The sequence below is a fragment of the Pinus tabuliformis genome, chromosome 3_2 (assembly GCF_031772625.1).
Source record: "Pinus tabuliformis cultivar Carrire ecotype Pingquan chromosome 3_2, CPIR1, whole genome shotgun sequence".
Classification (NCBI taxonomy): domain Eukaryota; kingdom Viridiplantae; phylum Streptophyta; class Pinopsida; order Pinales; family Pinaceae; genus Pinus; species Pinus tabuliformis.
This window is the reverse complement of record NC_142302.1, coordinates 688,777,582-688,802,424: the sequence shown is the minus strand read 5'-3', so window position 1 is coordinate 688,802,424 and position 24,843 is coordinate 688,777,582. Positions and strand designations below refer to the sequence as shown.

General features: G+C 31.8%; 1 protein-coding gene across 1 annotated transcript in view; it reads right to left on the bottom strand.

Moving 5' to 3' along the window:
• Nucleotides 1–455: 455 nt before the first annotated feature.
• Nucleotides 456–24,843, bottom strand: part of LOC149182511 (protein VERNALIZATION 1-like) — a 123,284-nt gene continuing 98,896 nt past the window's right edge. Inside the window, exons 3-8 of the mRNA XM_089418554.1 lie at nt 18,495–18,542; nt 18,286–18,384; nt 18,163–18,204; nt 1,181–1,219; nt 960–1,081; nt 456–881 (exon numbers count right to left, since the gene is read on the bottom strand). Of these exons, the coding sequence (XP_089274680.1) occupies nt 881; nt 960–1,081; nt 1,181–1,219; nt 18,163–18,204; nt 18,286–18,384; nt 18,495–18,542 (351 nt within the window). The 3' untranslated portion in view covers nt 456–880. The remainder of the gene's footprint in view (nt 882–959; nt 1,082–1,180; nt 1,220–18,162; nt 18,205–18,285; nt 18,385–18,494; nt 18,543–24,843) is intronic.

Sequence of the window (24,843 nt, the reverse complement as noted above, 5' to 3'; positions counted from 1 at the left end):
AGGCCTTAGAGAATCAGTTTTGGGGGCGAGTTTTTTGACCTGTAATAGCTGATAGGTATATAGAATTAGTTTGTTGATAGGGTGATGCTTATGGTTTAAACATGCTTTTGCATTCGCATAGATTATAAGTTGACATTCTCAGACTTTGGTGACCAACAGACCCGGTTTCCCTTCGGGGCGGGTTGAGGTCACTAGCGACTGTACATATTTTATTTTAGATGTATATAATAGAAAAGATCCTGCCGTAGCTTACAAAATATATATATATATATATATATATATATATATAAATTAAAATTTAAAATCATATAATTTAATTGTAATATTACATATGTTTATATTTTTATAAATTATGACTTTTAAAATCTAATCAGCTTACATTTTAAGTAACCAAAAATTTTGCTGTTAAAATTTTAATATCGAAGTATAATTTCAAACAGTGCAACAAACAAAACTGAGCATCAGAAATAAATTAATTATATTCACGCATAAAAGGCAACTCGTTGTTGCAATCATCCATGTCATTCTTAATTATATTCACGTACAAAATACAAAAGGCAACTGGGTGTTGCAATCGTAGCATGCCATTTCTGCACAAATTAATATACATTCAGAAAGGTTTGGAAGTGGTCTCGCAGCAACAAGTCAATAAGAGGCTGAACTGCCGATGATGTGTTTCAAAAGTAAAAATAAATATATGATCGTCATGATGCATTCAATTTTTATTCGTTACTGATCTATTTTAATTCTGATATCGCTGGAGGAAAGATAGATTTAGTTACTAATATAGAGCAGTACTATCGGATTATGACAGCTCGCTGGAGGAGTGGCCATCTCTGATCTCGTCACAGCGACCACTAAACAAGCTATCATGAGGAAATCTGCCAATACAGCTCCCTAATCAATACTGAAATAGGATAAAGATTGATAGAAAGATAGACAGGCGGTGATTAGCATACCACATCGCTGGACAACTCTGCTCCTGAAGTGGAGGAATGGCCTGTAGTGAGTGAGATTTGGGTAGGGTTGCATCGATAAACAACTCTACTGCTGAAGTGGAGGAATGTCCTCTAGTACCCAACTGCGACACAACCATCACGTTATGTAGATCAGCCTATCGAGATCATAAGCAGAAAAGATATGCATCTTAACATAATTTCGAGTTTCAATAAAAGAGCACCTTTGTAAGAAGTTCAGTTTTCTCCTCCAAACAGCGTACCTATAACCCCAATGACAAAGCACAAAAATGATTAGGGTGGATTATATTATTATCACCAACAAAATTTTATTTTTTTCATATGTTGTAGTTTATTTAATTTTTATTTTTTCATATGTTGTAATTTATTTACTTTTTATGTTTTGAAATATATTTTTTTGTTTTAATTTTTTATAATACCATATAGGAGTTGAGATAGCTTTTAGAACTACATAATTTTGTTAGAGATTGTACCATGGAATTGTAAAGACCAAATTCTCCACTTAATTATTAGACCACATTCTCACAACTAAATAAAAACTCAAAAGATTACTATAATAATAACAACAAACAAATAATACTAAAATAATTAGCGGTTATATAAAGAAGTTTCTTTAAATAAACAAGTTTGCTTAAATATAATGTTTATTGTTTTGATTTATGTGCGACTAGAAGTCTATTTAATAGACATTATAAAAACATTATATATATTAAAGTGTATATCTATCTATATATATATAATAAACAAATATTATATATTGTATTACTAACAACAAAAATATATTTATATAAAAATGGAATTATTCATATATATATATATAAATCTTTGGAATAAATCTCTGTAATTTTAATTTTTTTTAGAATTTTAAATATTGAAATAAATTTTATTCAAATTGATAATGGTTTATATTTAATTTTCATATATAATTAAAAAAAAAATATTGTAATATATTTTAATTATTTAAGATTATTTATAAGTAATAATTGTAAAATTGAAATAACCTGTATTCAAAGCCAATCATTTTTTAATAATTTTGTTATGCATTGAATAATTTGTTAATTACCAATTTAAATCCATGTTCGCACCCAAAATGGATAAATCTGTTGTTATGATGGACATGTGTGTGCAATTTTTTATTGTTTAAATTGTATTTTTCAATATTTTTCTATATTTCATATTTCATTGTGTGATTGTTTGAATTGTTTAAAAAATGAATAAATTACACATTTCCCTCTTATTAAAAAGTAGCTAAAATAGTTTACTTTTAATTTCGTCTTCCTAGTGTCAACGTTAACATACACCAACACATACTTTAACTTCATATATGGGCCCATATATTTATATATATGAATATTCAAACATTTTATTTATGCTCTATATTGAAGTACCTATAAGAGAAATGAAATATTTATTTTAGCTTATAATGATTTTATTTCTATAATTTTCATATAAATGTTGGAATCACAATTTCCGTTACATCAAAACCCACAGTTGTTGGTAAATATATGCATCGCCAAAGTTAACAGATCCACAAGAGGCATTTAACCAGATGTCGCAAAACACATGAGGAGCGTTCGTTTATCCAATGTCCAACAATCTCCCCCCAGCATCAGCCAGGTGTGATTAGAACTCGGGACCTTTGGCTTTGATCATGCGGGCTTCAATAACAAAGCAATATTATATCACGTGCATTCATATTTAGCTATTAAAAATGAGGAAAATATGAAATAATATATTAAGCATAGAATAGGGGGGTAAAGGGTTTTTATATGTTGTATATAAATATGTGTACTATAAGATATTGTTTATACAATACATTGGGACGTGGAGACAAAAAAAGTTGGGATGGAGAAATAGAGGTTTAGGAGTATTATGGGAGTATCTAGGGTAGGAGGGAGAAAGAAAACACTATGATAATATTAGGTCCATAATAGCCTAATATTCAAACCTATCACCCTAGTATTGATATGCAATTCATGGCAATGTTTAAGTAAAGGGACATTCTCCTTTATATTTTGTTTTCATCATTTTACTTAAATTTTTAATATTACCATGAAATGAATTAGTATATTTGAGAGTATTCCGACCTTATTACATTTCATATGGTGAAAGTATAAATCCAACAGACTTATTAGTTTTTCAAAATTTCCAGATTAGGGGGATTGCAATGTTTCCATTGGAATTTGTCATGTACTAAGGTATGGAACTCATAATTAATCAAGAGAACCAAGCCCTCTAGGTACCTTGATGTTGGTGACATTGGTTTTCGAACTCCTCTATCATGACCCTACTACAAATGCACCTATCACTCAATCTGAATCTTGACTTGACATGCTACATTTTTTCTATCTTGTGTTATTGCTTGGAGGGTGATATTAATGACAAATATCCTACGATAGCCAATGATTTTGGTGATATGTAGGTATTAGTTGTAGCATAAATTTTTTTATGCTACAAGTTATCTAAAACCTATTTGTTGGTGTATTTTTAGTTTAGAGATGGATTGCACTCAATTTTATTTTTGTTATGTGCACGCTTACATGCTATATAAATGAGAACTTGTAGTTTGTGAACCTCTAGTTGATAAAGATTATAACTTCTAGATGAATGATGTTATATGATGTAATCCATGTTTTTATGTTTTTTAATCAAAAATGCATCATTCTTCGAGCTTTTGTTCACATATATGCATCAAAATGTATAGAAATATATATTATATAACATTCACTCGCAAAAATACTCTCAACCTGGGAGCTTCTCAAAATTTCACTCCTTGCTCCCACTTGCACTCTTGCTTCCACTCTCACTCCCACTTCCTACTTCTGCTCCTACTCCCAAGAAGCCTTGCTCTAGAACATACATGCATCACATTAGTAATACCCCTATTATCTATGTCTAATGTGGGTGAGTTAAGATTTTTTACCTGTTGCTCTACTATTTATCCTCCCAATTATGGGGTAGTAGAGAAGAGAACATATATGACACCTTCACCCTTTCCTTACATCTATGATGGACATGCTCATTGAAAGTGAAGGAGACAGTGATACTGACTATTACTTGGTAGAGGGCACATGCACGCCACAAGAGATAGTGAAATAAAATCTTCAATAGAAGAGAGTCCATGCATGCTAAGGACACACAAGTCACACCTTTAGTTAATTCTAGTTTAGATGTTATTTCAATTTAGCAATTTCAGTTTTAGATCAATATTTTCTATTATTAAATCTTTTATTTTGTCATTTTTAGCATGCATGATCTATTCTTGCTAAGAGAGTGTAGATCCTTAGCCAATTAGAATACTTATGCATAAGAAATTTCCATGTTAAGTAGACGAAACAAATCTCAAGGAAGGGAGGCATGCTTGCACGCTTCAATTCATATTTTGATAAAGACACACTTAATTGGCAATCTTACCATGCAAATATGGTGCACTAGGCGATCAGGTTATGGCTAGGATTTGACAATGTCCAAACAGACAAGTTTTTGCATGTGTCGATATTTATTGTACTTTCCCTCCTCTTCCTATTCTATAAGTGAAATGAAATGTGTGTCATTGTGTTGGTTATTGATGTTTCATTTTGGACTATTGTAGTGTATATTTTTCAGTATTCAATAGAATATAGATGCAATTGAGAGTTCAAATCTATGTATTTTCCATTCAAATTTTCCACAGTATGTATTTGTAAATCAGTTAACTTATACCTTCCTCTTTTTTATTGAAACAATAAACTCTTTAGCTACCTAGTATTTAGGTTATTCCATCTAGCTGCAAAATTTTCTTACCATTGTTAACGAAAATAAAGGGATATAAATATCAAGTGGTATAAAATATTTTAATGAAAAATTGGGTACCTACAATATCTGGTGAAAGTAGGGTCCTTTTAAATTGGGAAGGTGTATAGGGGAATTTTGAATTGGGAAGGTGTATTGGGTTCGTATTGGTAGGGGGTTTAATAAAGTGGCTTTTAGAGGTATTATCCAATATGTAGTGAAATTAAGGGCATTATTTAGTATGTCATGAACACATGTGTTATGCCATAGGTTCATTGATTAAATACCCCATGGCTCTGATAACACTTATTTGAATCACAATTTTTGTTACACCAAAAACTGTGGGTGTTAGTAAACAGATGCATCACTAGAGTTAACAAGTCCACAAGACATGGATAAGCACATGTGGAAAAACATATGAGGAGAGGTGGTTTATCCAATGTCCAACATAAAATACATCCAAATATTTTATTTATAACTCCAAAAGTGTAAAATATTTTATTTATAACTCCAATAGCATGAAAGAAAAGGTAGGGGATACAAAAAATAGTGTAAAATAGAGTAACATGCATACCAAAGAAAGATTAACTATCATAATGAAGCATGCAACAATATATATTTTCTGAATTCTAATTTCATGAGACAAAATACATTTTATTAAAAATATGGGGGCTTCAGCTCCATTCACCGACTTAAAAAAAAAAAAAATCTATAGAGAATTATCACAACTGCTTTTTTACACAATTAAACTATTTTAGGCACACACGAATGAAAAATCTCAAATAGGAAAAAACATTATGACTTAACTTATATTAAAACACACATTTCACCTTTTACATGGAGCTAAAAAATTATATAATAAAACATAAAACCATGAAAATACACAAATTAACTATTAGTAAATCATAACGTTGAGCAATATGCATATTACTTGCATGTAATTTAAGTATGCATTGCTTACTTAACCCATACATTAAAAGACCATACCAACTGTGCATTAATATTTTCACAGTTTTACTTTACAAATGTTGACTGCTTGTTACCCGTCACTTCTAGAGATGAAAAGTGGTATCTCGTCAAAAGCTAGTTACGTATAACTTCAACTCTAAGTAAAAAATCTAAGACATGATTTGCTTTCTACTCCAAGAATGGGGAAGAGATGTTATTTTTTATCTATTCTACGAATAGAGTGATCATATTCATTAAATGGGGTAGTTGGGATTATTTCTAATTCTCCACATTAATTACAACTACTAATATTCACAATGCCTAAATTATCTTTTAGATGAACACAACTTTTATTTTCCAATGGTTTAGTGAAGATGTCCATATATTGGGCTTGAGATCCATAATGTTCCAAAACAATTTCTGCATTATCGATAAGCTCCCTAATAAAATGATACCTTCTATCACCGTGTTTATTTCTTTTATGAAAATGAAAATTTTGGATAAATAAGATGTAGATTTATTGTCACAATAAATCATTATTTTTTTTTGTTCGTCTTAAATCTTTCAACATTGTCTTTATCCAAATTTCTTGACAAGTTTCCCATGTTGCTACTACATATTCAACATCAGTTGTGGAAAGAGAAACAATTGGTTGTTTTTTGGAAACCCATGAAATGACTCCCAAACCTAAATGGAAAACATAGATTGATGTTCTTTTAATATTATCTAAACTTTCTTCCCAACCGCTATAGATTGATGTTCTTGGAAACCCATGAAATGACTCCCAAACCTAAATGGAAAACATAGATTGATGTTCTTTTAATATTATCTAAACTTTCTTCCCAACCGCTATGAGTATATCCAACTACCCTAAATTCATTTGATGTCGTACACAAAATGTCATATCCATTGGTTCCATTAACATACCTTATAATTCTTTTAGTTGTTAACCAATGTGTCTCCTTTGGATTCTCCATGAATCTAGAAGCTAAAATCACTACATACATTAAATTAGGTTTAGTTGTTGTTGACTACATCAAGTGTCCAACCATTCTTCTATATAGAGGTAGATTTACATTGTTGCTATAATCTTCCTTACTCAATTTTAAACCCATCATTGTTAGTGTTGGTGCATGCTTGTTGTTTTGCATTTTGAATATGTTTAATATGTATGTTGCATCGCTTTTTTAAAAAAAAAAAAAAAATTTGTCTTCCATTTGTTTCACTTCTTTTCCTAGAAGGTACCTTAACAACCCAAAATATTACATTTCAAACACATTTTTAATGACTTCTTTCAAATAATCAATAGGAAGATCTGCATTGTCTGTGAAAATTAAATCATCTAAATTTAAAACCACAATTAAGAACTTACCATCACTTTATTTAATAGAAAAAGTAGGTTCACGATCACTTTTACTAAGGCCATTGTCCGACAAATATGAATCTATTATTCCATACTATGTGCACAATGCTTTATTCAATAAATAAAGTGTTGTGTTTAGTCTATCCACTTTTTCTTCTTGCCTACATACACTTCCTATTTCAATACCCCATTGAAGAAGTTGGACTTCACGTCCATTTGAAATACTTTCCATTTATGTTACACTACATTGCTAAAACTATTCTCATGGTTTTCATTGTTGCGACTAAGATAAATGTTTCAACATAATCTCTTCCAAGTTGTTGTTTATATCCCTTAATGACCTACCTTTCTTTATGATTTTATATCCTTCCTTCCACATTGCTTTTGGTCTGATATAACCATGCCATGCCTATGACTTCTTTTCGTTATGGAAGATTAACTAATTCCTATGAATCATTCCTTTCTATAGAATCTATTTATCTATTTCTTCATCCATTGTTGCTACCCATATTTATTCTTTAATGGGATCATCAAAATTAATTGGATGATATACATGTTAAAATAAATCGAAAAGAGAATTCAAACCCTCACTACTTTCACCTTCTTTTTTTCTCATAAATATCACTCAAAATTATGAATATTTATCTTCTCAAGGTTGCCAAAGTTGGATTTGATGTGTCACTTGAAGTTGAACTTGTGGAATGTGTTGTTGCTATCCAAAAATCAAAACTTGTTGCTGATGAGCTCTATTTTCCACTTGAAGGAGTGTTTTCTTCAATATGTGAGTTTGTCCTATTCCATTATCCTACATATGGACATTTTTAATTGAAAATAACTCCCTTGTATCACTCTTATCTCATGTTACAATAGAAACACTATGTTGGGATTAATATTGTAGTACTTCCAATAATTCCCATTAGTTTTGATGTATAAGTTAAAACACGGGAATTATATATATATATATATATATATATATATATATATATATATATATATAATTCCGTCTTAGATATTTCAAAAGTGCTAAAATATAACTCATTCAGGAGTCAAATAGCATGACTCATTCTAAAGTTGTAGAGCCTATGTTTGAAACACTAGACTTATATAAAATTGGGTTGGGGACTTAGCCCCCTAACTCTTAATTAACTCCACTATGGGATTTTGATGATCTCTATTATCCACTTAAGTAGTATTTGTTTCAATACTACCTATGAATATTTTTAATTGAAAATAACTCCCTTGTATCACCATTATCTCATGTTACAACGGATACTGTTATGAAACCAGCTCACAAAAAGATAGAAAAGAGAGATCCATGCCTTAGAATTCAGCCTCTTCGAGGGGGCAACCTCCTTTACATTACATAAATGAACAATTCTTGGATGATACAAATGAAAAAACCTCCTTTCTATATATAGGAGTCTAAGGAGTCACAATATAATCCAGCCGACCTAACAATAATAATATAAAGCCACAAAAATAACAATAGAGGGATTCTATGGGGCACAGAAATAACAATATGGGGTAATAGGGGCACAACAATATAAATAAGGGGTATAACTACAATAGTAATGGGGTAATCACTAGTATTATAGGGACCCAACATGCCCCTCTCCTTCAAAAAAGTGTTGTCCTCAACGCTTGAGTAGTTCTGGATACTTCTGCATAAAATTCTCATCCTCCCATGTGGAATCTTCAGCGGATAAGTTCTTCCACTTGATAAGATACTCTGAAATTGATCGATTTCGTAGCTGTCGAGTTCTTGTTTCTGTGACTGCTTCCGGTTCCAATATAATTTTTCCTTCCTCGTCAAGTTCTGGCAATATTGTTTGAACTGGGAGCTTGTCGCCTATAACCTTCTTTAAACATGAAACATGGAAAACTGGGTGCAATCGAGAAGCTGCAGGAAGCTCCAATTTGTATGCCATAGTACCAATCTTTTGCAACACCTTGTACGGACCATAATACTTTGGTGATAATTTATTATCCTTCTTAGCTTGCTTTAGGGACATTTGCTTATATGGTTGTAGCCGTAGGAATACCCAATCACCTACATCAAAACTTCTTTCACTGCGATGTTGATCTGCCTGTTGTTTCATTCTATTTTGTGCCAACACGAGGTTATCCTTTAAGAGTTGGAGGACTTGTTGTTGATGTTCGATGTGATGTTCCACTGCCTGAACCTTAGAATTTTCTCTTAAATATGATGTGATGGATGGTGGTTGATACCCATAAAGTGCCATAAATGGGGTCATTTTTGTTGTTGTATGGAAGGAAGTGTTATACCACCATTCAGCCAGAGGCAACCATTTGACCCATTGTGTCTGTTTATCAGATACAAAGCAACGAAGATATCCTTCCAAACATTTGTTTACTATCTCAGTTTGCCCATCAGATTGAGGATGATAAGATGAGCTATGAGCTAACTGAGTACCAAGACAAGAAAATAATTCTGTCCAAAAATTTCCAGTGAAAATGGGATCTCTGTCACTTACAATAATCTTTGGGTTTCCATGTAGCTTTTGAACTGTTTCCATAAATGCAGTAGAAACTGTACTGGCTTTAAATGGATGTGATAATGCACAAAAGTGTGCATACTTGGTAAGTCTGTCAACTACCACCATGATGACACTCTTTCCCTCAGACTTGGGTAAACCTGTGATAAAATCCATTGAAACCTCCTCCCAACGTTGGCTTGGAATGGATAAAGGTTGTAATAGACCCGGTGTCTTAATTGTTTCAACTTTATTTTGTTGGCAAACCAAACATTCCGCCACAAACTTTTGAATATCTGATTTAAGGCCATCCCAAAAAAATTCCTTCTTAACCCTGTGGTAAGTTTTTAAAAATCCTGAGTGCCCTCCTAAGGGAGAAGTGTGCAATTCCATAAGAATCTTTTGTTTTAGCTGGGAATTCTTACAGAGGTATAAGCGATCTTTGTACCATAACGAATCATTTTGCCAGCTAAATGTATCAGAAGTACTGGAATCTTGTTGTAGCTTTCGAATAAGTGCCCACACTTCTTCGTCATTCTTCCATTCCTCCCTTGCTTCGTTTATCCAATCTGGTTGGATAATAGAAATGGCACACAACAATGCTTCCACATCCTCATCCTTTCTTGAGAGTGCATCTGCCACCACATTTTGCTTCCCTTTTTTGTAGATGATTTCAAAGTCATAACCCAACATCTTTGTGACCCACTTTTGTTGCTCTTCAGAGGATAATCTTTGTTCTAAAAAGTATTTAAGGCTATCATGATCCGTTTTTACCTTGAAGTGTCTTCCCATTAGGTAGGGTCGCCATTTCTTAAGTGCATGGAGTATTGCCAACATTTCCTTCTCATAAATAGCTTTGCTTAAAAACTTTCCCTTGATTGGACGACTTTCAAAAGCAATGGGTCTTTCATCTTGCATTAGAACAGCACCAATTCCATTTCCTGAAGCATCACATTCCACAATAAAGGTTTTTGTGAAGTCCGGTGTAGCTAAGACCGGTGCTTGGCACATTGCCTCTTTAAGATGTTCAAAGGCCTTTGTTGCTTCCGGAGTCCATGAAAATGAATCTTTCTTCAATAATGTTGTTAGAGGTGCTGCTATTCTCCCATAATTCTTAACAAACTTGCGATAATACCCTGTCAACCCAAGAAATCCTCGCAGATGCTTTATGGATGTGGGGATTTTCCATTCCTTAATGGCTTTAATTTTGCTAGGGTCTACCTTAACTCCTTCATGAGATACAATATGACCCAAATATTCCACCTCCTGGACTCCAAAGAAACATTTGGATCTTTTTGCATATAATTGTTTCTCCTCCAATAGTTGTAGCACCCTGTCAACATGTTCAACATGATCCTTCCAAGACTTGTTGTAGATTAGTATATCATCAAAAAATACTAACACAAATTTTCTAAGGAATGGTTTGAAAATTGAATTCATCAAACCTTGAAATGTTGAAGGTGCATTGGTAAGGCCAAAAGGCATGACCAAAAATTCATAATGACCCTCATGAGTTCTAAATGCCGTTTTCGGAATGTCTTCAATCTTCATTCTGATTTGATGATATCCCGAACGAAGATCCAACTTGGTGAAGTAAATTGATCCATGCAATTCATCCAGTAATTCATCAATGACAGGAATGGGGAACTTATCTTTAATAGTGAGCTTGTTGAGCTCCCTATAATCTGGACACATGCGCCATGATCCATCCTTCTTGTGCACCAATACTACTGGAGCTGAGAAAGAACTTTGACTCGGTTGAATTATACCAGCCTCTAGCATTTCTGCAACCATACGTTCAATTTCACTTTTTTGGACATAGGGATATCTGTACGGCCTGATGTTTGGAGGAACACTTCCTGGAATCAGATGAATAGCATGATCATGATCACGCATAGGTGGGAGACCTTTGGGAGTCTCAAATACCTTGGAATGATTGTCCAAGACTTTTTGGAGATCTGGAGAAATAGATGATTCCAATGTGGAAACATCTAGCGAACATAATTGTGCAATTACACCTCTTTGCTCCTTTTTTAGAAGCTTTGTCATGCCATTAGAGCTGATTATCTTTCCTGGTTTCCCTGCAATACCCCTTAATTCAACTTCCTTTCCTTCCACAGAAAATTTCATGAAAAGTTCTTGAAAATTAAAAGCTATTGTACCCAAGGATTGTAGCCATTGGACTCCTAGTACAACATCAGCACCTCCCATTGGAATGGAAAGCATTGGGCTAGTCAATACATATTCTCCCATGGATAGCTTGATATTATGGCACTTTCCAGAGCAATTTATTGTTCCTCCATTTGCAATCATCACTTGACACTCTGGTGCTGGATATAGGAAGCAATTCAATTCTTTTGCTACCCTACAATGAATAAAATTGTGGGTGCTTCCTGAATCAATCAACACTATTACCTTTTTCTTCTTGATTTGTCCTTCTATCTTGATGGTTTGAGGAGTGGTAATTCCCGCCAATGCATTACAAGATATGGTCGGATTTATTTGTTCTTCATCTAGGCTTTGTTCCTGGAGTATATCCTCTTCTTTTGACCTTTCTTGCTCCTTTTCTTCTTCCTCTTCACAATCTATGTAGAATAATTTCTTCTCAGCACACTTATGACCTTTTGTGTATTTGCTATCACAATTGTAACAAAGCCCTTTTGCTCTTTTTTCTTCCAATTGTTGTGGTGTCAACCTTGTAGGTTGTGGAAGACTATGGGCAACAACACTTCCGTCTTTATAGTTGTGAATGGTATGCTTCCTAGTTGCCATAATTTTGCTTTCCATTTTTCTTGCTAACCTGAATGCCTTCTCTAATGAATCAGGTTCCCAAAGGCGAACATCATGTTGGATATTATCCTTTAAAGACCCTATGAACACATCAATCCTATGCTCCTCTGGAATATCTTTTACCCTTATGTTCAATTTTTGGAACTCCTCAATGTGCTCCATTATTGAACCCTTTTGTTTGAGACTTATCAATTGGCTAAAAAAAGTGTTGCTTTTTGTATCTTCATAATGTGCTATCAATTCTTCCGTAAAAATTGCCCAAGTGATAAATTTTTTACGAGAGCAAAGCCATTGATACCATACAAACTGATTTGGTTCCAAATATACAGTTGCCATACGTACCTTTTGTGTGTTTTGCACATTATTGAGATCGAAGAATTGCTCCATCTGTAATATCCATGTGGCGGGATCCTTGCCATCAAACTTCCTCATATCGATTTTTGGAATATGGTGGGTCTTCGATCCAACATTAGCATCTATGGAATCATGATTAACATTACTTTTGTTCACATCATGAGTTTCCTTTACAACCTTTTCACCATTAGTAAGTATTTCTTGTAGAAAATTTGTCAAATCTGTCTTCAAATCTGCCATGTCTGTCTTCAAATCTGTCTTCAAATCTGCCATGTCTCTCTTCAAATCTATCTTTGAATCATCCATCTTAGCTTCCATGCCCTTTATCTTAGATTCCACGCCACTTATCTTAGCTTCTGTTAGCTTTTGTGAGCGTGACATTTGTTGCACTTGTTCTTGTAATTTTGATATATCATGTAGCATTTCTTCTTCTTCTTCATGAGTCATGCTAGAGCTTTCAGGTTCCTTACTAGGTGTTTGCATTTTCTTTCCTCGGGGCATCAGTTACCGATAATAATGCTTTACTATGCCCTTTGAATTCCGTTAAACCAAGCTTACACAAAAATTTAAAAAAAAACTACACACCTTTTTTCACTTTATAGAAGCCTGATATTGAATCTGATGTATCTCTGTAATTTCGGATCATCCAGTTCTGAAATTTCTACCTGTAGTAGCCTTCTGCGTCCTCTTTCCAATGCCACAAGTCTGAGCCAAATTGGATTCTCCAAGGAAGAGTTATGTGAAATCTCCCACAGTGACTTGCTTTTAGACTGGTTCAGTAGAGCGAACTTGTATGACGTGCCACGAGTCACTGTTTCAACCTTTGAATCTGAAACACACACACAAAAAACTACAGTCTATCCTCTTTCTGTACCTTTTTACGAAATTTCAATCCGATCCTCAGAGAGAGAGTTATGACGATTTTCCCCAGGTCACCTGTTTTGAATGTAATTCAGGAGTCTGCAAAAAGGCCAACTTCCTCAGATCATATCTCCAAAAATATCGTGTAAAAAGCTCTGAAATTCGGACCCAAGGTTCCGCGCCAATTCTTCTCAAATGGGTTTTTTTTGCGACTTCTGAAACATCACAAAAAAAAAGTTATAGCGAAAATGCCACGATGACCTGTTTGGAGCAGCGAAACCCTAGAATCCAAAGCTCTGATACCAAATGTTATGAAACCAGCTCACAAAAAGATAGAAAAGAGAGATCCACGCCTTAGAATTCAGCCTCTTCGAGGGGGAAACCTCCTTTACATTACATAAATGAACAATTCTTCGATGATACAAATGACAAAACCTCCTTTCTATATATAGGAGTCTAAGGAGTCACAATATAATCCAACCGACCTAACAATAATAATATAAAGCCACAAAATAACAATAGAGGGATTCTATGGGGCACAGAAATAACGATATGGGAGTAATAGGGGCACAACAATATAAACAAGGGGTATAACTACAATAGTAATGGGGTAATCACTAGTATTATAGGGACCCAACAGATACATTATGTTGGGATTAATATTTTAGTACTTCTACTAATTCCCATTAGTTTTGATGTATAAGTTAAAACTAAAGAATTTTATCTCCTTGAAATTTAGATATTTCAAAGGTGTCCACATATATGGGTTAAACCCATATAACCTTACCTGACATGCTACATGACTTGGATTGAGGAGACCATCCATCACACATGGGTTGCAATTTGATAGGCCATGAATTTAAACGTCCCAACTTCCTTCACATGGCATTACCTGCCATGCCTACCTCATATTTCGATGGCTTGGATTTGGTTTGGAAATCTAACGATGGATATTTTGAAAGATATCAACTCTGTTATGTGTTCCGGTGGATTTTCTTGCCACAATACCGCTCATTCTTATAGTTGTTTTGCTTATTTCTTCTAGTGTTGACATGTCTACGTAGAGGAGAAACACCTACGTACTTGTGGATGAAAGGCAAATGTTTTGGAATTCGGACTTCATTACTTTATATTCAAACTCCCTTTACTCTTGCAATTGTTCTGCTAATTTATTCATTGTTTCCAATGGAAATTTGTAGGAAATAAATGGGATTTAACTTGGCACAAGGTAGATACTTCCTTAATGGCATTGCAACATGGTTTGTGTTCCTTCATGCACATCTCTCTAGTGGTACCGATATTTATTATTCTCAATTCATTAGTTTATTTGCATACATGTCCTTAGGGGTACTTTTATTAAACAATCCTTCTAACATTATATTGGAATTCGAATTGATCATGGTTTCAATACACCATTACTTTTCAATGGATTCCTTGGGTTTTTCGTAAGCATACTTATCACTCTTGAATCTCAACATTTTTTCCTTATTTTCACTATAGGGTCTTAATCACATTATGAACTACGGTTTTTCCCCGTTAACCTTAAGGTTTTGTCACATTATACTAGCATTGGATTTAGCCATGGTCACAACCTTTAGGCTTGAAATCCCCTCTATCTCCTTTTTAATTCTGAATTGCCCTTATGGGGTTTCGACTTTTGGTTCTCTTAAAGAAATTTATTACTTATTGTTTAGTGTTGTCACTTTGAACATATAGTTTGTATGTATGTTTACATATTGTATGTTTCTTCCTACTTCATATGATTTCTTATACTTTATATCTTTTTAAAAATTGGTTATAGAGAAATCATGCTTTCACATTATTTTCTCACTCAGATTATTGTATGAATTCTATCTACTATTTATTATTAATTAATACTCTTAATAGGGTCAATTCACTTTCCTTAATTGATCTAATACATAGGCTATTTCTCTTAATGTAACAAAAAATTTTCCAATTCAAATTATTGCTCTATTTAGTTTACTTAGGTAAAGCTCTCTACTCCATCCAACTTATTTAATTCAACCTTCGGAAATTCCACTCCCTTTGTAAAACATCCATAAGTAACTGCATTTTTTGGAGTTAAATTCCCTTGAAATTTCCTTACTATTGGAAAATTGTTCAACATGAGTACTATTGTTTTTTTCATGAGCCTCACATCTTTAAATTCTCTAATCCTTTCTAGGGATCCCTCAAATTGTAACATATTTTTCATCAATATTGGTTTCGAATTGCTTGAACATTCCTTCCATATGATTTTTTTTTCATCCATATTATTTTCCATATTTCATTCTATTTTTGTTTGAGAATTGATCAAATTAGCCATCTTCACTGACATATCATTTAATTCATAGGTTTCAATATCTAATTTTGATAGTTGATTTCTTATATCGTCATCTTTTTGGTGAGTCATGTATGATCTTTCTAAAAATTTAATTAGTGCAATCAATTTTGGATCTTTCTTAGGATCCAATGGAAATAGTTATTGGGTCTTAAGGAACAGGGAGTATTAGCTACTATATCTCTACAATATACATGTAAGTTCAACTAGTAGTTATCAGCCTAATATCTTGGTGCAATAACTAAGGAGGCCCAACTGTGCCTTTAGCCATGCTAACTTACTATCTAATTTCTAGAGAGTGGTCTCGTTCAGTGTTGCTATGTTGTATATAACCACAAGGAAACCTAAGATCTTATCTAGATCAAGTTTAAGGCATTACTAAGGGATTTTTTTATTTACGTAAAGGTACATAAAAGTGAGATTATGTATGCAAGTAACTTTTAATTTATTCTACATGAAGGGGTACCAACAAAGGTTATAGTAAAACCATGTGTAATTCTAATTTTCCTTCTTCCCCTAACATAGTTTCACATATTGAATGATAATTTGATGTGAATATGGCAGAACATGTATATGTATATGTATATATATATATATATATATATATATATATATATATATATGAGGTTCTTAACCTACGCTAAATCTCATAAAACAATTTAAACATCCATAAGCTATATATTATAAATTATAGTGCATCAAATTCTTAAAAAAATTCCATGAGTAGTTCTTTATATCTCCTCAATATTCTAAAAAAAAAATATTTTCTATAACTCTAATATATATATATATATAATATCAAAAAATCGAAGACACATTTAAAATTAATTTCATAATTAATCACAAACTAGTAGAAACCCTAACTTCCACATCATATATACGAATCAAGATATGAAATTTTGACAACTTGCATAATACTAATTCTTCTCAAACACCTAAAAATGTCACATTCAAAAACTTTTTAGAGTGAAAGTTAGAGAAAAATTGCTAAGATGGCTTGTTTGTCTCAACAAAATGCTAAGATTATGTACCCGTTTCACAAAATGTTATGATAAAATATATTGAGAATGATAAAAACTCAATCAATATCTATCAATTTTAAGAGGGAAACCTTGCTTACATTGAATCCAATGCATAATACAAGGTATGCCCCTTATAACACTAGCCTCTTTATTTTATATATAAAAAATAAAAGGGTACAATTATAATAAAAAATTATAGTGAACTAAATAACCTAACACATATACTCATAGTAAATATTTATTAAACCATTAACATAAATACCCTAAAGCCTTAATATAAAAATTTGATGATAAAATTCAAAAATATAAATTAAAAACTATATAAATTATTAACCGATTTCTTAATTTGTATCATATTTTATGCTAGTAAAAACACAAACTACACGTACCTAATATGAGTACTATAATCTGGCGAAAATTTCCTTCTAAACCATTACCCATAGGATTCAGCCGAAATTGGAAATATCGCACAAATCATTATGCACATGAGACAACAATAATTATAAATATCATACACTTTAGAGGTTTCACGTTATATGGTGTCTATGTTCCTCATGAAATATATTAATTTTATACTTGGATTTGGAAATATGTACAAAGATTCAATTTTGACACCTGGTTAGAAATTTCCAAATATCTATATCTCATTAATTAAATTTTCCACCTTGGAGCTTTCTAGAAATTTCCAAATAGCTAAATTTCATAAAATTAATTAATTGTTACTCTGAAATACAAATCTAATAACATAACAATTTTGTTTTTTTTTTTTTTTAATTATTTCCTGTTTTAAGGTTTAAATTTTTGCTTCTAATATAGATTTTATTTTATTAAATTTTATTAATATTGAGGTCTTTCCCATATCTATGCCTATCGAATGCCACTTACAAACAAGGATTTATGCCTATCTCATCAAATTTAAAAACTTTTAGGTGTCGTAAAACCGATGTTTTATTATTTAATGTGTACTTAATTTTAGGAATTTAAAGAAAATGATTTGACTCACTTTGGAGGATTTGACATATATGTATTCCATGAACAAGTTAAATTACAGAGTAAGAGCGCCCTTTAGTTTGGTTATCATAATGTCAAGCTGATGCCACTCAATTTAATTTCTTTGAAACATGCATATTTAATCAACTCGAAATGTTTTTATTTTGACTTAAATTAATAATTAAAAATTATAGATAGACTGTTAATAATTAAATTATATTACTAAAAAATAAAGAGATATTGGACGTACCTTGTGCAGTAATAATTTGGAACTCTGAGAAAATACTTTCATCTGCAATAAACAAAAACTTATTAAATTAATCTTTAATTATAATTGAATGAAAAATACAAAATCATATTTAAATTTATTTACCTTTGTAGCACAAATCTTTCTTATACTTTTACGTAATTGCTTCTCAAGTTGTTCCAATTCTTTGACCGTTAATGACTCCAAATTTTCACCAACCATGTTCTTGCTCATAAAAGGGAAGACAAAAATATGAAAATAAATTAAAATTTTTAAATAACCTTTCGTATAAATGTTGAAACAGTAAACGAGTATAACGCTATATATCGTCTTACTTTTTGTCTCTTTTCCAACATATTTATCCTCTCATGCAACTTCTCCAGCTGTAACACATCAAATTCACATTTCGTATATCTGTGAGTATAATTTTCCTAGTTTGGAAAAAATTATTTAATGATAATGAAGGAAAAAAGCATTCAAATATTTTTAAAAATATTATATTAAATAAAAGGAATTTTAATAAGAAATGGTATTTTACATATAAGTAAATGATTATATTTACATAATTATTTAAAACTATTTGCCTTATAAACCATGATTTACTGTTTTTTTTCTCTCTAACAAGTTTATGCAATATATTAAAAAGTGAGGTTTTACCTATTATTTAAAATAGATTTAATTTACATTGAAATATAATAATATAAACCAAAAGACAATATAGCATAATATTTTTGTCTAAAGCCATTATCTCAAAATTATTTGAAATATGACGCTTTATGCTCTTCATTATAATTGGATTTCATCATCATAAAGGAGTAAAAAAATTGCATATTATGTGGATTTCATAATAATTTGATTTCAATTTACTTTATAGAAAAGTTAGGAAGTTGTCCCTTCATGGGAGGAATTTATGCATGCTTTTGTGATTTTTTTTTATAAAATTCCTGAATCACTTGTTAGAAGTTTGTTAGTTGTGGACGATGATTATCTTCTTCATTTAGAGGTAATATTTTTAATCATGTTTGGTCTCTAGTTCCTGACAAGGGGTGTACAGGGGCTTGCCCCCTTACTATTGTCACTAGCAAATCTAGTGGGGTGACAAAAATCCTTTGGAGCTCCCAATGGGTAGGGTTGGAGGGTAACTTCCCCAAAGGGAATTTTTGGAAAAATAATCTTACAAGTTATTGTAATTGGATAGTCACTCTATATTGTTTATTATTAGGTATCATATATAGGAGTAGATGTTACATTATGTTTTTTCTTCCTCCCTCGAAGGAAATCCTATTTTTATGATGGAATTAAATTATAGTTGTATATTAATGACAAAGCATTGTAATTGAGAAATAAAATACGATGGGAGAGAAAGAACAGGAGGTTACAACATATGTGTTGTACTCTGTAATACCTTCATCTTTTTGGATAGAACAAAACAAATTATTTACAATTTCTCAATGAATGTAGCCCTAATTGAGTGAAGCACATAAACTAGTGTCTCTTTTGTATTTCTTTGCTCTATTTTTTATTTCTTCATTCATTTATATTTTCTTCTTATGTGATTTTATGCCTAACTAATACCAAACACAAAGATTTATTTGGTTGCTAAAGCTCATAGGAAAGGAGGCTTCTTGGATTGAGTGGGATAAATGGAGAAAGAAGCTTTTATGGTCAAGAAGTTTAATAGCAACAAACTACCAACTATGGAGGATGAAATGGAAAATTATATATCTAGGGAAAAAAATTATGGTATTAGATGGAATAAGAAAGACACTAAAAATAATGAAAGTTGAAGAATTGGACCTAATTAGTAGAAACAAATTGCGAACAATATTGCTATCCTTGGCACTATTGATGAAACAAAATGGGAACAATATTGCTATGCTTGGCACTATCGATGATTTCCAATATTTCAAAATAAAAGGCAACAAAGGGTTTGACAAGGATATTGGATAAATTGTATGAAAAACCTCGAGCTTCCAACAAGGAATCTCGTATGAAGTGTTTATTTATATGAATATGTTCGAAGGTGTTTCTTTTCCTGATCATATAAATGAGCTTAACATAATCATCAGTCAATTAATTTCTATAGGAGTAAACTATGATGAAAAGCTTAAGGGCCATTTTATTTTGTCCTCATTACCAAAAAGATGTAATGGTTTGGGCATGGTTATGAGTTGTTTTGTATATAGCTCAATCAATTTAAAGTTTGATTATGTTCTTTGGTTTATCCTTTCAAAAAAATGTAATGGAGAAAAATAGTTGAGATGCCACATAATACTTTGACTATAGAGAAAAGGGAAAGACAAAGGGAGAGGGAAAACAACCTAGTGAGTCATGGAAAGTCTATGAAGGGAAGATGCAAATAGAGGAGGAGGTTGAAAGGTTATCATTATGGGAATCAATGACCCAAGAAGAAACATTGTTGGTCTCTAAAAGTAAAAAAGGGGATGACCAACGGGAGAATAATAACGAAGAAATGTAGTAGGTGATGTGTTAAGAAATTATTTAATCATTTTAGTACATCAAATTAGTCATTTTTGGTTGATAGACAAAGAGGCTTAATTTCATACCACGCAAGGTCGTTGTTGAATGGTTTATTTTACTTAGGATGAAAAATGTAAAATTGTGGGAAAGAGTAAGGTATGGATAGGATTATTTAATGGAAAGGAATGATTGTGAAACATTCACGGTTTAAGAAAAAGTTTAATTTCAACAGGGTAGATGTTAAGTGAAGGTTGTATAGTCACATTTACAGGAAAATCATGGAAGGTCACTAAAGGATCTTTAATAATGGAAAAATGAGAGAAGGTGCATACATTGTATTCACATACTATTAACGATAAACTTTATATTGCTTTAGCTTCTATGAGATTAAAGACAAAATTATGGCATGGTAGACTTGAGGACTTGAATAAGAAGTGGGTGTAGATTCTCCACTCAGGGAAACTATTGCCTAATTTGTAGAAGGTTAATTTAAACATCTCCAAACATCTTTTTTATGGAAGGGTGAAAAGATTTATATTTTTTAGATTTTGAAAGGAAAAGAAGATTGAAAATTTAGAGCTTGTGCACGAAAAATGTATGGGGGCTAAAACAAATATCATCTTTTAGAGACTCTTGCTATTATGTTATTTTATTGATGATACAAGTACGAAAAAATGACTTTATTTCTTTAGAAATAAATATGATGCATTTGATGCTCTTAAGAAATGGAAGGCTTTGGTTGAGAATGAGATAATAATTATTTTTAAGTGTGTCGTATGAGATAATATACGTGAATATTGTATTAAGAAGTTTTAGGGTTATTGTTGATATCATGGGAGTCATATAGAAGTTTTTTCCAAGAACGCTGCAAGAAAATGGTGTGTCACAAATGATGAATATGATAATAATGGAGCATGCAAAGAGTATAAGATTGCATGCATGATTTCCCTTCCATTTTTTACTAGATACTATAGATATTATTGTTTACTTAATAAATAGAGGGCCTTCAACTTCCTTGGATGGTGGTAACCTAGAGGAGGCGTGGATAGGTGAAAAGGTAAGCGAATAATTTCTGAATATTTTTAATTGCGAAGCATTTATCCATATTGATAAAGAAAATGGAACAAAACTTGAGGCTTTGATGAGAAATAACTTGTAGATGATGAACAAATTTTAAAAAATGTGGGAATTACAGAACCAACACTAAGAAGATTTACATAGACGATAAATTCACCTAAAAGGTATGTCGATTTTACTTCATTAGTTTCTTTGGTTACTAACAGTAGGGAATATTCTTATGATCAAAAAGAAATAAATGATATTAATAATTCTAAATGTAAGTTGGTTATGAAATGAAAAAAAATATTCCTTAGAGAAAAACAAAACTTGGGAGCTAGTAGAACTTCGCAGATATAGAAATGTTGTTTGATGTAAATGGATATACAAATTGAAAAAAGGCATTGTTAGTAATATTGAAAGGTATAAAATAGAACTAGTGACACAGGGTGACTCTCAAGGTATATATTTCAAGGAAATCCTTTACTCTCGAATGGAAGGTATATATTTCCATAAAATACTTTTTCCAGTTATTAGAATTGTATCTGTTTGTATTTTGTTCGCACTAGCTTTTTCGCTTGACTTGAATTTAAGGAAATTATATGTTAAAACAACATTTCTACATCAATATTTAGATGATGATATATAAATGGAACAACCATATGGTTTTGTGAAAAATTATAGAAGAGTATTAGTTTTCAAGCTCAAGAATTCATTGTATTCCCAGAAAAAATCACTAGGCAATGGTACACAATGTTTGACTCCTTCATGACAAGGTATAGTCACACGAGAGTTAACAATGACCATTGTGTTTATTTCAAATGTTTGAATGGTATATTCATTATCTCCGTATTATATGTTTACCATATGGTTGTTGCAAGAAAAATCATGTAGACAATAAACAAGTTGATGACTTGTATTGTTAGGACCTTTGATATGAATGATCAATTGGCATAAAAATTAATCTTGGGCATTCAAATACACATAGCAATGGAAATAATAAGCTCATTTTTTCACAACAAAAATATGTTGATAAGATACATGTAAAATTCAGAATGAATAATGTGAAACCTGTAAATATTCCTTTCTCGTCCCATTTAAAGTTTTATTTAATTTTATGTCCTAGTATCAAGGAAACAAATATTATATATCTTGTGTATTTTATGATAATGAACTAGGAAGTCTCATGTATTTGAAGATATACACAAAACAAGATATTTCACATGCAATGGATGTTTTTAGCAAATATATGGAAAATGTAGGGAAAAAAAATGCAATATAATGAAATGGGTGCTTCAATATCTAAGTTGCACAACTAGTTACTACATGACCTTTAATGGTAGAAGTGAGTCTACATGCAACTACGTTGATTTAGAATTTATTGGTGATTTGGACGAGAGAAGCTCTATTTCATGATATTTCTTTACTCTTGCAAGAGGATCCATTAGTTGGATGTCGAAGCCTCAGGAAGAAACTGCTCTATGCACTACTTTCATAGAATATTTTGTTGTGTAACATGCTTGTAAAAAAATGATTTGGTGGAAGGGTCTTCTTGGTATGATTGGAAGAGCACAAAACAATATAAATATATTATGTTACTGCCAAAGTGTTTTTCATTTGACTACAAATCCAACTTATCATAAAAATACTGAACATATTGATATTAAGTACCATTTTGTAAAACAACTCATTGATGAATATGGAACTGATCTTTAGAAAGTCCACATTAATGAAAATTGTATTGCAAACAACACTGTTACAAAAGTTGTATTACAAATTATATTAATATTTAGCATTGTGATAAAAAAAATTGGACAAAATATTAGATACAATTGTTGTCAAGTTGGCAATTGTTAAAATATGCCAACAAATTAATTATTAATAAAAAATATAGAAAAACAAAAAAATTCAAAATATCTGTAATTTTTACAATCTTCTATTCATACCTGGGAAATTCCTATGTTTTATCTACAAATTTGAGGACATTTAATTGTATGTAGAGTAAGCTCTTTCTCTTTCATTTCCAAATTCTTTATGTAAAAAAAATGCAATTATGCATTTAAGATGACCTCTTAGCTCCCAATATGATGGACATCCTAATAATTTTACTAATGCATGGATAAAGATAAAATAGGCTCTTAGTTTTCCCTATCCCTAATACCTTTCTTGATGGATATATGGAAAACTAAATTTATTGGTGATAGCCTAAGAATAATCATTGAGAAAATGGCAGCCTTCAAACGTTAGAGGATGTTAGTGCATTCAAGAAGGAGATATTCATGTTTTATAGCCATGAAAACCGATATCTTTTCTACATTATAGTAATTTGATGATATATTTCTAATTTGTTGGAAAGAAAACAAAGATTTGTTTTTTCCTATTGATGGGATTTTACTCCATAAAGTAAAGTATGATGAAAATGTGACAATGGTTAATATGAGATTCTAAAATTCATATGTTAAATCTGTTAAGTGTGAAGCCAAATTCATGAATCACATGCAAGATTATAGATTCTTCTACACTGCCATTAGTTTCTAGATCATTCCAGATCTCCATCTGAATCACATACAGGATTCTAGATCCTTCTTCTGCCTTTATAAATTTGTAACTTCTCTGGTGAAGGAAAGCAAGCCAAGGCCGAAGCCTGTTATGTAATGCAAAGTGATTTCTATTCTCCAGTGCTTGTTTTATCTATTCTATTGTTTTTGACTGAGTAATCTTGTTTTTTCTCCATTTGTTTGTCTCTGTGAATTATTCTCTGCTATTGTCATTTGAGTCTCTGAGTATAAATCCATTGTGTGTTATGAATGCTTTGGTCTAACAACTGGTGTCGGAGCTAGGGTCGAATATCCACTGTGCAAGCCGCTTGGTGCCATCACCTTACTCTGGCAGCATTCTTTAAAACGATGACTATTACCTCTGGAGTTGTTGAGGGATCTATCCAGGAAATAGATGAGGAATGCTGGAACTAAAAAAGCTGTTGTTGCAAGAAAAACAAGGTCGTGGATCTATGTTGAAACGTGTTGCTGGAGTTTGAAACGTGGAGATCCGAGGATTTTGGAGTTGAAACGTGGTGTTCGTAAGTTTTTTTTACATCAAGATTACACGTATACGTCAAGTTTTTTTCTCAAACCAACATATATATGT